General features: G+C 48.0%; 1 protein-coding gene and 1 long non-coding RNA gene across 2 annotated transcripts in view; one reads left to right on the top strand and one right to left on the bottom strand.

The window, feature by feature from the left end:
* The first annotated feature begins 1,058 nt into the window (after positions 1–1,058).
* LOC135392637 (uncharacterized) lies at positions 1,059–1,803 on the top strand. The gene is made up of 2 exons (XR_010422186.1): positions 1,059–1,412; positions 1,495–1,803. It is a non-coding gene; the product is annotated as an uncharacterized LOC135392637 (long non-coding RNA).
* A 2,098-nt stretch (positions 1,804–3,901) lies between these two features.
* The window catches only part of LOC135390760 (receptor-type tyrosine-protein phosphatase kappa-like), a 31,906-nt gene continuing 22,348 nt past the window's right edge, over positions 3,902–13,459 (bottom strand). The window contains exons 20-42 of the mRNA XM_064620631.1: positions 13,285–13,391; positions 11,697–11,901; positions 10,696–10,792; positions 10,384–10,633; positions 10,270–10,309; positions 10,105–10,207; positions 9,334–9,413; positions 9,100–9,275; positions 8,942–9,029; positions 8,499–8,572; positions 8,399–8,435; positions 8,170–8,267; positions 7,986–8,102; positions 7,698–7,852; positions 7,442–7,577; positions 7,230–7,379; positions 7,042–7,138; positions 6,867–6,943; positions 6,649–6,783; positions 6,441–6,566; positions 5,534–5,685; positions 4,366–4,501; positions 3,902–4,289 (exon numbers count right to left, since the gene is read on the bottom strand). Of these exons, the coding sequence (XP_064476701.1) occupies positions 4,215–4,289; positions 4,366–4,501; positions 5,534–5,685; positions 6,441–6,566; positions 6,649–6,783; positions 6,867–6,943; positions 7,042–7,138; positions 7,230–7,379; positions 7,442–7,577; positions 7,698–7,852; positions 7,986–8,102; positions 8,170–8,267; positions 8,399–8,435; positions 8,499–8,572; positions 8,942–9,029; positions 9,100–9,275; positions 9,334–9,413; positions 10,105–10,207; positions 10,270–10,309; positions 10,384–10,633; positions 10,696–10,792; positions 11,697–11,901; positions 13,285–13,391 (2,711 nt within the window). The 3' untranslated portion in view covers positions 3,902–4,214. The remainder of the gene's footprint in view (positions 4,290–4,365; positions 4,502–5,533; positions 5,686–6,440; positions 6,567–6,648; positions 6,784–6,866; positions 6,944–7,041; positions 7,139–7,229; positions 7,380–7,441; positions 7,578–7,697; positions 7,853–7,985; positions 8,103–8,169; positions 8,268–8,398; positions 8,436–8,498; positions 8,573–8,941; positions 9,030–9,099; positions 9,276–9,333; positions 9,414–10,104; positions 10,208–10,269; positions 10,310–10,383; positions 10,634–10,695; positions 10,793–11,696; positions 11,902–13,284; positions 13,392–13,459) is intronic.

Genomic DNA, 13,459 nt, shown 5'->3' with positions numbered 1-13,459 from the left:
GCTGCTTCGTACCTTCTCACTGTCAACGTTTCCGAGTTATTCATTCCATCCAAAGTCTCCTTGACGCCCACCGCAACATCCTCTTGCGCACCAACTGTGACGTTGCCAGAAACAGGATCGGTGGAGTTTCCGGTGAACGTAATATTAGGCACGGCAATCTTCGCCACTGCCCGATGAAGGTCAAGATCTGTACCTGTTTAGAAGGCCTGGGCCCGAAAGCGACCGCCAATGCGACTGCGATGGCGACAGTGACTAAGACGGTGGTGATCTTCGATTTGCGTAGGTTGTGAACTGGGGATGACGTTTCTTGGCTCCGCAGCTGTTTGCTGTCGCACTGCCTAGCACAGAGAGCATTATGGGCGTCCAAAGAATACAGGAGTCCACAGATATATAGTGAATATAAGAGAGAGTCCTTGGGCCTGTGATGGGCGTCAAGTGGGCTCAGGCGAGGAGACACAGGAAAGTGTTGCTAGACAGGCTTGGGAATGAATCCAGCCGGGACTTCAGCTTTGTCCTCGTCTTTGGACATAACACATGCTTGTTCGCTAACGATAGGGAGCGCCCTTTGCTGAAATCTTTTTTTTCTCTCGCGTATCAGACACAGTGCGATTAGAAGTAAAAAGCTAGTGTCGCGCGCACTCGAATAATTTCTCATTGAAATATTGAAGTACCAATTATTGCTGCGTGACTATAAGAAGATACGCCAAAGAAATAGCGACCCTCTCTACGTGATTTTAAACGCCGGCTATACCTATATAACATTCACTGCCGGTATACAGTGAACCCTCGTTAATATGACCCCCGGTAATCTGACATACGCGCTTTACGACCATACTCCTGGGGAACAATGTAGTGAAACCTGCGCAGATCCCCCCGTTAATATGACAATTCCGCATTATGACCAAAATTTTCGGGAACGACCATGGTCATAATAACGAGGGTTCACTGTACCGGAAGGCATGACTACAAACGGAATTATGTTTTTCGTGACACGATGGCAACTACTTGCTATCTAGCACCCATGGGACTCTGGTAGAACAATCGCTCTACAAATGACTGTGCAAAGGTGCGCCCCCTGTCGTCAACAACGAGACGCTCCGCTAGGTTAGCAAAGACGAAGAGGAGGGAGATATAACGACTCACCCCACACTATCAAGTCTGTCGTGGAAGTGCCGTCCTGTACCTGCCTGACTAGGTTCCTCTGACACTCGCCCGAGTCCCCTTGGACACCCGTCTCACCAGCACCACGACTCGGAAAGGGTACTCGTAAGGGTACTCGAGGTATAACGTTCACTATGTTTCGCAGTGGTTCCTGTGCCAATGAGCTCGTGCCGAGGAGCCAACAAGCACCGACCCCAGTTCACAACCTACGCAAATCGAAGATCACCATGATGTTTGCGGCTGTCGTCCTGGTAGGTGTCGTCAGCGCAGCCGCGCTGGCGGTCGCCTTCAGGCCCTGGTCTTCTAAACAGGTCGATTTTGACCTCTATCCAGCAATGGCAAGACTCGCCATGGCGGTCATCGCGTTCAGCGGCAACTCCACCGGTCCTGCGGTGGGCCCGAAACTCATAAAGGCAGCAGCGAATGGAGCAGCAAAAAATGGCGCGAAGTAAGATAATCAAACCTTCATCACCAGCGCATAACCTGCGGAAATTCAAGGTCATCGCGATGGTTGCCGCGTTCGTCCTAGTGAGCGCCATCTTCGTAATATTGGACGTCGTCTTGAGACCACAATATCTCCCAAACAAGTCGACTTCAACCTCCATTCTCTTCCTCTGCGAATAAAAATGTTGAAAACCTCGGCGTATACATTTCGGGTGGACCAGTACGGATCTTCATACGTTACGGAGAAGTGCCCCGGGGAAGAACACCGCGTCACACCGCACGAAATTCTTGTCACTGGGATCATTCGTAAAACTACGACTAGAACTGGCAACATTTCAGGGGAGCAAAAGATACTCCCTGGTGGGAGAAAATAGGTTTGACTGACGTCACGTTTTTTTTTTTTTGTTCTGGTGTTCAGGCCTGCGCGATGTATCCCTGGGCTTGCCACTATACACACTTGATTGAGCAGCCGTGAGGTAGGAAGCCGATGTGCCTGAGGAAGAAACACCGGCAGCCAACGGACAGCTATAAGTCAAGAAATTTACACACACAATTTGTTCTGCTCTAGAAAGATATCCCGTGTAAGCAAAACTCTGACCTACTCCGGGTGTCGCTTAGGATTTTATGAGAGAGCTTATAGTTAAAGGGAGACCTCGCAAGGATTCGAAAAAAAAATTAGGTGAGCGTCATACCGAACACGGACCGTTCCCTTGATACCGAATACAACGTTCGCATTCATTTTTGTGGAAGTTATTAATTCGTAAATGATGACAATACTAAACCGAAACTAAAATGCAAAGCGCACAGCGGTACGCCCGGAGGAAGATACTGTGACGTCTCCCGGCATTGTCGTCTGCTACGAAGCTTGCATTCTTCCATGCCGGATGACGTCAGCAGTGTTGCTTTCAGCGCCATCTTGCTTCACACAGGTGAAGCGCTCGCTTCGTAATATAATTCGTTCGAATAAAATCTGCTCATTTTGGGAACGCGATATTTCGTATGTATGTTCCTGACACACCAAGGAATGCTGTGTCACAATCTTTGTGGCGATTTTGCTGCGGAGTCCCACTTTAAAGGGACTATGAAATTTCCCGAACCCCCATACTTTTTTTCGATGGAAACTGTTCTTCCCGCAGAAAAACTAATATGCCACAAATTTTTCCGGACGAAATCGCTCTACTCTGCGAGGAGCGCGCGCTGGAAATGTCTCTTCCGTGTTCCTCCTCTCCCGCGCATATTTCCCTGCCGATGGTGTAACTGTACGGACCGCTCTTCGGTTCCCCGTTACGTCACCGGTGTTGCACAATGGCAAGTAATGCCGCGAGCTCGCGCTGTGGCTGCCGCCACTGCCGAAATCTGCCGATCGCGCGAAAGCTGCTGTCATGGAGATTTCCACTCCCGATAAACGCATACGCGGGATCCTACGGCGTATGCTCCTGGCGGGATTCCTCGGCTCGGCAACACGTCACGATGACGTGTTGCTGAGCCGGCCGTCGTCGCGTCAAGTTACCCGTTGTGTCTCCGCTCGGCAGCTCGTCACGGCGCGGCGCCAGCTGTCCTCCCTTCGCCGCTCCGTTTAAATTCGCTCCCGAGAAATCCGCTCGCGCGACGAAAGTAAAATTTCGGTTCTAGACTCAGAAAAATGTCTTCTTTCGAACGAAACCAAGAAAAAAATCGTTTCATAGTCCCTTTAACGCCCCTCCAACTCCTCCACTGCACCCTCAGCAAGGATATGTTAATGAGAGAGCCCCACTGTTGTGTACGCGCGGAACCTTGTTTGTTGCCGTGTTCAGTAAGCATCAGGACATGGCGACGTCAGGTCGTTATGATTCGCAAAGAGAGAGAGAGAGAGAAAAAACTTCACGTGTTGTGCGCATGTCTAGATGCACGCGCATGGCAGAGGCCTCAAGGTTTTCAGAGACCCCCATGCGTGTACAACCACAGAGCTCTCACAGACACTCAGTGGTTGGTTGGTCGGCGGCCTACTATACCAAGCCGTCTACCTGCCATGGCGGCAACGTATTGTTCGTGCGTCCTGGGTCGACTTCACAGTGAACTGTGCCTGAGAACGTCTGAGGAAAACGCAGGGTGAGACACCCAGACACATGCACAGAAGGTGCCGGGACTCGAACCCAGTTCACCCAGTGATCGTGCTCCTTGCGAGCACCTCCGGAGATGATGTTGTATGCTTCCATTTCACATTTCAAGCGCAACCCCCGCTCCGATCACCTTGATGACCGGACCCCCTTCGAACCGCAACCGAACTATAACTTAAATAAATCGTGACATACTATAATGACAAATGAGAACACAGTTTTATAACGAAGGACTGCACCGCGAAAACCACAATCACCCCAATGAACAAACAAATGAATCTCCAGCTCAAGTCTACAACCGAGTCTTGAATGCAGGTCGCCCCAAGGAACACTCAGCTAGATGCAACCAGACTATACCAGCAGATCTATGACACTCTACACCACCTTCTCGGTACCTATATGAGCATCTCTGTAAATCTTTCAGTATGTTACACAGCATTCGAGAACAAACATATTCGGAGCTGTATTAAATAGTGTCTCACGATATCCCTATACAACCCGTCTACTGCGATATCACTGAAAGTTGGAGTAGGCGTCGAATCTGTCCAGGAAAGCCAAGGCCACGTCATACAGAAACTCGTATTGGGCCTACGTAAAAAAAAAAAAAAAAAAAAAAAAGTAATTAACGCATTACCCACGATGACCGCAACAAAGGCTCCCGTACCTGGTCATGAATGAACTGCGGCCGACTGTTCCGTATCGTCTGAACGCTTCGGAACGCGTCCAGCTCCTGTTCCATTTTCAGCTGGTCACAGACGATGCTCGAAGCGCAGTACAGGCCACTGTTTGTGCAGCCGTTCCTGCAAGGAATGATGCTTTGTAGGTAATATTTTTTTTGATTCCGTTCTAGCGCCTCGAAGCAACTATGGCTATGAGCGGCATACAGTCGTGGAGAGATGGAGAGAGGACAGCCGGAAAGAGTGGGGGACGGGTGTGGTTAGTATGCGTTCTAGGCCGACTTCAGGGGAAAGCTGTGCCGACATATTCGTCTGGAAAGTCTTCGGGAAACCCAGGGAAAACCTCAGACAGCACAGGGTGTAGTGGTGGGCAAAGGAAGCTGATTGGCTGCTGCAAATCCTTCCTTTCACTCGGCTTAGACGGGTGGGTACCCTTCTCTGATGACCTTCTGCGACCTTCAGGACGTCACTAGTCTAACAATATCGTGGATGCTTACTGCAGGTCCCCCAAGGTCGCCATTTTCCCATGTATTTGTTCCTATCCCGATGCGTGCAATGCCGGAGGCCGCCCTTAGATACCCCATTGTTACCAGACGTTGGCTTGCGTGGATTGTAGCGCGCTAAAGATCCAGTTGAAGCACTATCCAAGCCAGGCCAAGTCACCGAAGGAGAAATGGACGACTGCGGCGCCTGGTACGACAGGTACGCTATGTGATGCACGCAGCCGTGCACTAGATCCTTCCGATCGCTCAACACGTTTAGAAACGGACCAAAAAGTGAAACACGACAGAGAAAGTTGTTATACGCGTTTTATTTGGACATATAAAGACTAGATTCATTCGCAGAAACAACAAAAACATTTTGCCGCTAAACTTAGCGCGCTGAAGTGATCCGGAACGGCAACAGTGGGGTATCTAGTGGCGGCCTTCTTCGTTGCACGCTTTTCCGAGGTGAGTTTGGGGGACCTGGCTTACTGAACGAGGGCTGTTTCGAACGAGTCTATTGCTCGTTCCCGTGCTACCCCTCATACGGACCCATTAAACTCTAATTAACCACCTCGCTGAAAGCAACGCTATGCCTAACTTAGCCAAGCGCAGACATTCTGACCTCATACGTGCTTTCAACCTGACCCGACTGTACCGTGTATATACTCACATGCATTGTACAATGAGAATCTTGTTCTCCGTCTGCCTCTGCCATTGTTCCACCTGCTGTATTAAATCCAGGATGACGTCACAAGATAGCCGAGTAACTGTGGATAGCGGCCATTCTTGCAAGTGGAACTGTCGTACTATCCTCGGCGTCTTCTGGAACGACAAATATGTCGTTTACCCGAATTTCTTAAAACTCTGCGGTTACGCTGCTGCGCTCGTTTAAAGGAGTACAGAGGGCCATCAAAAAAAAAAAAAAAAAAAAATTCAGATTAAGACATCTGATGAAAGTATGTGTGTGTGTCATTATACCGAATAGCGCGAAAGGTTTGGATGTGTGCAATTTGTTTCCCAGCAAAAAACGCACATAAACATAGCTCCGCGCGTTCACCCTTAACTCGCCACTCCAGCTATAACCAGGATGAAGAGGTATGATGCCACGTCACCAATGACAGTATAAGGAGAACTCGTTCTGGTTCGCCGATCAGTGGGGGTCAGCGCCTTGTCCCTTTGCCGCTGTAAACCTGTTTTGCCAGTTCTCCAGTTGGGGATAGAATGAGCGGGCGAAGCATTACCGAGCAAGGAGAAAGGCCTTATCAGAACCCCGAACAGCCGAGTAGCAGACGACAGTGGAGTAGCAGACAACATTTCTCTAGGCCAATCAGCGAGCGTTCTCCTTACAGCGTCAGTGCAAGGTTCCGGGCAGATCACAGGCTGGTACTGCTCTTCACCACCGTTGCGCACGGTCGCTTTTTGCGGCGTATTTTAAATTCAATTTCCGCGATAATTATGACTCTGTGGTGTAAATTACTTCGCATGGTGCATCTTACTGGCCTACCTAACAGTTTTATAGGAAGAAAACTGGGTGTTAAAAATGACTTCTGTGCTACTTTAATGTTAGAACGTCGTACCCTTGGCTGTTCAATCCTGAACGTCCGAACCACAGTTCCGGAGGTGTCCCTCATTCCTTCGTTGTGAACGCTGGAACCGTAGTACTCGGCTGTTGTGTTCAAATCTGGCCAGAACTGCGGGCAGCTCTGAAGGAGAAGTTCAAAACGCAAGAGTGTTATCCTCCATTTCTGACAGTGTTTCATGGCACACAGTGTTGCCTACAACAACCTTATCTGTTGGATCTAGCTTGTCCAAGCTGACAATTGTCCTCGCGTTGCTAGTCGCCACCATCTGCCAGAAGTCTGCGACGGTATCGGGCAGCGGGAATTGGGTCACAAGGAACGCGTTGCGCCGTTTGAAGCCCTGTGGAGGAAAGTCCACCAGTCGTATATTGGAGCTCACACTTACATATAGGAGGCTTGAATAAACATTCGAGTATTGCTTACGTCAACGTAGACGGCGTTTATGTAGTCTGTGCGCCCACTGTCTGGAGGAACACTCAGGTAGGCCCTCCTTGCGTCAACTGCAACGAAACCGCATAAAAATAGCAACCCGTTTACAACGACAAGTACGTGCTACGAAGCAACGATGAAGTTTGTACAACGGTATAAACGCTTATACCTGCAAGGATGTCCTGCGTTCGATTTTTTGCTGTATTTTGGGGAGCCATGGCGGCCTTGTAAGTTGGATTAGCAGGCGCGTTAGATGAACTTAGTTCCTGCGTGAGGCAAAGAAGTCGCGTTTTGCACATGTTAGAAAAAAATGATGAAGAAAGATTACGATTCCGGTTAGAACGATGCAATTCAAACCTGGAATTCTTCTTCTACTATACTTTTCCCAGATTCTGGGCTTCGAACCCTGAGCATGTGGAAGCGTTCCGTGAACTCCTTGACGGTCATCTTGTGGGATTTGGAGCACAAGATCTCCACTAGGGCTTGATGAGCGAACAGGTACTGGTCCTGTTATAACGCACAATATGTTGACTTTTGTTCGATAGAGGGATTCAAACTGTTAACATTACCAATGACTCAACCAGGTTGATACGATTCTGCCTCACTGCACGTAACTGCGCCATGAGGTTGACTTGTCCCTCTGCTTCTGATTGGTCCATCATGCTGTCCACTAGTATGAAGGTCCCCGTTCGACCAATCCCTCCACTGCGTTGCAAGACATGAAACAGTAACAGTGTGGTCAGTTTGATTTCCGATCGACCAATAAGGATGCCACGAGAGACATCAAGCGCTTCTATTGGTACTTGAGATTAATCTTTGACTCACCTACAATGAACGATGATTGGATTAGAGTCCGTATGGCGGAATTCCCTAACACGTTTCATGAAAGGTTGCATCGCATCGGGGTAAACTGGAACCCCGTGATCGGGCCATGTCGTGAAGTGAAACTGCACAACCTGACGGGTGCTGCCCTCTTTCTCCTAAGCAGAAGTACGTCATTACAGCAGTCGCACTTGCTATACATCCGTATAGCATGTTCTCATTCCCACTACATCAAAGCGTGCACCACCATATCATCACTGTTCTATAGCATAATGACGTCGTCCTACTTACATTAGTTACACTAAATTCTCGAACAACAAAGTCGACGTAAGTCTCTATCTTTTCCGTGCGGACGGTTATTTCTCCGTGTTTCTGTATAGATTCAGGCCAGTACTGCTCGCATTTCACCTACGTATAATTTGAAATTATTTATCGTTACTTTGTATTCAAGAGTGTAGGAAACGATGAGATGTACCTTCTCCTGTTCCTTTAGGTTGGTCAACATAACGATCTTGCAGCTGTTCTCTTCCCAAACCATTCGCCAGAAATCGGCGATCGTTACTGGTTTTGGGCCTTTCGTACGGAGAACAAGGTATAATTTTCTTCTTTCTTATTACTCTTGGCAATACATCTGCGTTTCTACTGCCCGGGGTACTATACGTTCAGGCTTTCTTGTATCTAGTTCCACATAATACGATACCTACCCTGTGTAGCGATGTACCTTCTGGGATTCTTGTGTCCCTACAAGGGTGCAAACCCTGTTAATGCGATCTCTTTCTAAAATGTAGAAAATAGCGAGCTTACGGGGACGTAATTGGCGTTGATGTAATCTGAATCCGGGTCACAGATTCGTGACAGAACAACACGGGAGTGGTCGTCTGCGAGGAGACAAAACCATCGTTATATCCGGACGCACAATGCATCCTGGTTTCTGCGTTAGACAGCGGTACGAGTAATGTTTCTTCTTGTTAGCTTTATAGGTCCAACCACCGCGTAGGTCTGTCCGTGGCATTTACCAGACCATGTGACCTGTCACGTGGCACTGTCACGAGGTGACACCATCTTGTGACTGCCACGACTGTGTTTGCGGTAAGCTGACATTGCGTAACCATCAGTAAAAACGAAAAAAAGTTGTACGTACACATGTCGTACGTACAAGACTGACTCCTTCCGACTCCCTTAATTCCGTACCAGAAACAGCAAGATCAATACATCAATACCTGAAAATATCTCAATGCAGCACTTACAGGGCAGGATATTCCCGTAACGGTTCTTAGACTTATTTTCTGGCCTCTTGGCGATTTCCCACGGGTGCAGTTGACCACGGCCGACGCTCTGGCGACAACAAAATTTCGGTCAGATGTCAATGTATACAGTCGTGTATACCTTGTGCCGCAAAACGTACCATATATTCCTCTTTAAGTTTGCCGTTTTCTTGACCTCGCTGAACGTGAAACGGAAAGTCTTTCACCGGAACCGGTACGGACACAATACCGTTGCTCTGTGTCGGGCTGATGACGATGCAGTCTCCGTTGTCCATGTTCAGTGTCATGCGAGATTCGGACACGTCCCCATCGTCCACTGTGAAGTCACGTGACAGCTATCACAAAGCGGCTACAGGACTGAGTGGGGCACGTACATTTCGAGAGCCTGGACAGTGTTTCCTTGAAGCCACGGACTGTGGTCTTCTTGCTTCTGTAAGGAACTGCCCGTCTTCGTCTAAATCGATGAAATTGAACAAGGGGAGTTAAATAAATGGTGACAAAATTACAACGTATGATAAGTTAGGATAATGAAAAAAAAAACAAAAAAAAGATGTCATTATTTATTTGCACTTGGTGCTTTTACCCTTTACTTGGGCCGTTACAGGAAAGGGAGGATATATTTATCAGACGAAAGGGAAAAAACAACAACAACAACGGGGGAAAGGACAGCCAAACAGGACGTCGGCTTGCTATCCCGCAACAAAAAGATGAAAAATTAATGAAGAAGAAGAAAGAAGAAGAAAAGAAGCAAAAATAAAAAAGAAGATAGGAAAGAAGAAGAATGAAGATGAAGAAAGAAGAATAAAATAAATAAGAAATAAAAGAAAAGAATGAAGAAGAAAGAAAAGAAGAATGAAGATGAAGAAAGAAGAATAAATTAAGCTATAAGAATAGGGAATAGGAAAGGGGCTATAAGTACCACAACAAGCACATTCGCATGTATAACGGAAGCTGGAAAATCTGCACTAAGAGTACCTCTAGTCGCGATAAATAACCTTAATTAACGATGTCAAAATTAAGAAAGCAACGTTACAACTATATTAAATGGGAAAAGTTACGTAGCAATCGGCCTGTCTAGTCAAGGGAGGACATGATATGCAATGACTTGCGACTATCTATCACTGTACAACCATTCCTGTACTCACTTCTGGTAGTAGAACACCACTGTCGCGAACATGATGACAAGAAGTAGCACCGCCATGACAGCGACGACCGTGCCAACGCTTGCAGCCCCAGCGTGTGGTCCAACTGTCTCAGAACATGTCAGACTGCGGTTCAAGGGTAGAAGACAACAGACATGTCCAACTTACCTACAACAGGCTGAGATAAGCGATAAGCGTATGCAACTTCCTGAGACGAGACAATGAGACAATTAATTTTTTGACATCCGCTCACTCTCGTACATCGAGAGGTACTGTACTTACTCCAGAGAAGTTGCTCTCAACCAATAACGCGAACCGGTACGGAGTCGTAGGTTCCAGAGGAACGTTATGGTACCCTCCCACCATGGAGTCGTCGCCGACGACAAACTCTTTGTCCTCTTTCAACTCTTTGGGGTCGACACGAGCAGCCACGTAGTAGGGCAGGTCAAGTTCTCGAGACTCCTGGTAGGTCAAAGGGTTCACGTCGCCCTGGTAGTCGTCGTAGCCTCGTACGACGAGAACGTAGTAGTTACTGCTCCGGAGTTCAGACACGTACGTAAGATTTCGAAGCGGACGAGCTAACGAGGGAGGTACCTGATGGGCCCATTTTTGAAGGTGATTGGAGAGAGTTTGAGGTGAACCGTGTTATTGACGATTCTTTCCAAGCTGGGTTCAGCTTCTACAACTGGAACTGTGTTGTCAAAAAGAGACAACGTATTACTGCCGGGTTTGTACAATGAAAAAGAACAACTCTGGACACATTCTGAGAAGGCAACTTCACCGCACAGCATGCTGTGTGCCACCCACACTCTTAAGAATGAATATCACCACATAGCACGCTCCTACACACGTAGCAATGAACTTCACCGCATAGCACGCTCCTAGCCGACCATGGTCTCAAATGATAGCGCTATCTGCCCTGATTTGTTGAAAGCGGGAGGCGTACACCTTTTTTGTGTCAATTATGAACAGCATAAGTGTCAACAAAAAGGCGTACGCCTCCCGTTTTCATCAAATCAGGGCAGATAACGATAACGATGTTGATTGGCGAGGAGCGCGCTATGCACTCTAAAAACAGAACTTCACCGCAATGCACGCTGTGCGCCAACCATTGTCGCGAATGATAGGGTGATCGCTTTTGATTCGAGGAGAGAGAGAGAGACGCACGCCCCTCTCTCTCCTCAAATCAGAAGCGATCACCCTATCATTCGTGGCAATGGTTGGCACACAGTGTGCATTGCGGTGAAGCTCTGTTTTTAGAGTGCACAGTGAAGTTCATTTTCTAGCTTGCACCACGTGGTGTGCACAGTTCCCTTAGAAGTCGGCCCAGGACGCACATTTCTTAATGAACATATATCCCCCCTTGAACTTTCTCCTTTCCCCCCTTTTTTTCTTCGGCTATAGTCGTGCCGATGCCCACTCGTGTACGGCAAGCTATTTCTGTACCCGCTATGTTTTTAGGTGGCATACGAAGGTCAGGCAAGAGTAAATGCGATGAAACCAAAATCACAACAGTAGCTATACGTATACTGCCTTTTATGATACAATCTTTCGGTTTTAAATTTGGGTTCATCTTGTGGTGAAAGCAAACGAACCTGATGCTTTGGTGGTAACTTCCCTACACTCGGGTAGCCCAAAACCGGCACTTGTGCTTGCTTCTACGCACACCCCATAAGTGCAACCGGGGAACAGGGGCTTCAGGTCGTACCACAGGACGGAGGTATTCCACAAGACAGCAGAGTTTGGACGACTTGCATTCAACAACTCCACGTCGTACGAGTGCACCAACGATGTGTTCAGCTGCAGGCAAGTTTTCAAAATAGATGCAACATGATTGCCGCCCTCAAACTCATCTGGAATACGGTAGGCTTATAGGTACGCCTAGGCGCATTTAGTAGCGCGATGTCCAATTTAAACGATACCGCTTATTACGGTGTACAAAAGGTGTGCGCATCATCGCACTATTATATCTCCGCTCTTCGGAATCGGCTGGTACAATGGTCGCGTTATTGTTACATGAAAGGAAACTAAGACGAAGGTTGAACTAGAGTCACTAGATAGGGAGCAGAGTAGCGACACTGAGCCACGCCAGCGAGCTAGACCGCCATCTTCTGTCCGGCGTGGCTGCGTCGCCTAGCAACGGGACGCCTATCTCCTCCTTCTCCGCCGGAAAAACAGCGCGCAGTCGAGCCTGCTGGCAATCCAGGAAACCGATTTTGGATGCTGGGGAATCAAACCAGGGATCGGAACCGGTCTTTTTTGCGGTCCGGTTCGAACTTAAAACTTCGTCCGGTTCGAGTTCAGGTTCAGGCATATTGGCTTTGTTCGGGTTTAGATCTGCTGAACTGAGATTATCCGCTTGAACCCGTTCAGCACACACACAGAGAAAAAAAAAAAAAAATCGGTCAGCGGTCAGGACATTTAGAGGGATTGGAACCGTTACTTTTTTCGGTCCCGGTTTAACCGGTTCATAAGCAGTAATTTCACGACATGAAAGAGCGCTTACGCTCACCGTACACGGCTGTAACAGAAAGGTGTGAGACTACAGCCGGTTCAGATGAGTCAAAAAAAGGTCGGTCAGTAGTACAATGATTTCACGTCTGAACCGATTCCCGAACCGGTAACCGTATGATTTTTTTTCGGTTCAGTTCCTGTTCGGTTCAAGACAAGCAAAAATGATTCTTCGAGTTCGGTTCGGTTCGGGTTCGTCAGCAAATAACGTTTTTTTTTCTGTTTTTCGGTTCAGGTTCAGTTCCGGTCCCGATCCCTGGACTGAACACGGACGGCGCGTTCATGGAAGGAGAAACCACGTGACACGATCGGCCCAATCGCGGACGCCGAACGGCGGCTCCGGCGCTGAAAAGGAATGCCATACTCTGTACCCCTATTTAGTGACTCTAGATTGAACCGGCTTTCGTCAATGCGACAACAGAACGGATTGAACTCATGAAAACGACAATCCTGGAGGTGTGGTGTGGCGCTCCTTTCGCCTCGTTAGTTTTTATCCGTAGACAGTGGCATGTACTACCCTCCCTACTATACTACTATCGTTACCTATAATATAGTCCTACCTGACAATTAGTACTATTCGGAGCGTAGTGCTGTTCACTGAAGTCTCAGTGGGGTATGGATATTCTTGCTTCGGATTTTTTGTAAAGATCAATCGAAGGACACGATACTTACCCTGTACTGCTTGATAACTCCATTCTTGCGTAGCGGCTCCTTCCATTCTACCCTGATACTATGCTCTGTTCTGTCCGTGGCAGACAATTCTCTCGGTGGATCAGGAGCTGTAAAGCACGTTCACTCGGTGCATAAGTCGGTCATCCTTTCCCTTTTAATTGACCTTGCTTCGACT

This window comes from Ornithodoros turicata, chromosome 4, assembly GCF_037126465.1.
Source record: "Ornithodoros turicata isolate Travis chromosome 4, ASM3712646v1, whole genome shotgun sequence".
Classification (NCBI taxonomy): Eukaryota; Metazoa; Arthropoda; class Arachnida; order Ixodida; family Argasidae; genus Ornithodoros; species Ornithodoros turicata.
The sequence above is the reverse complement of the archived record's forward strand: the minus strand, read 5'-3'. Positions and strand labels throughout refer to the sequence as shown.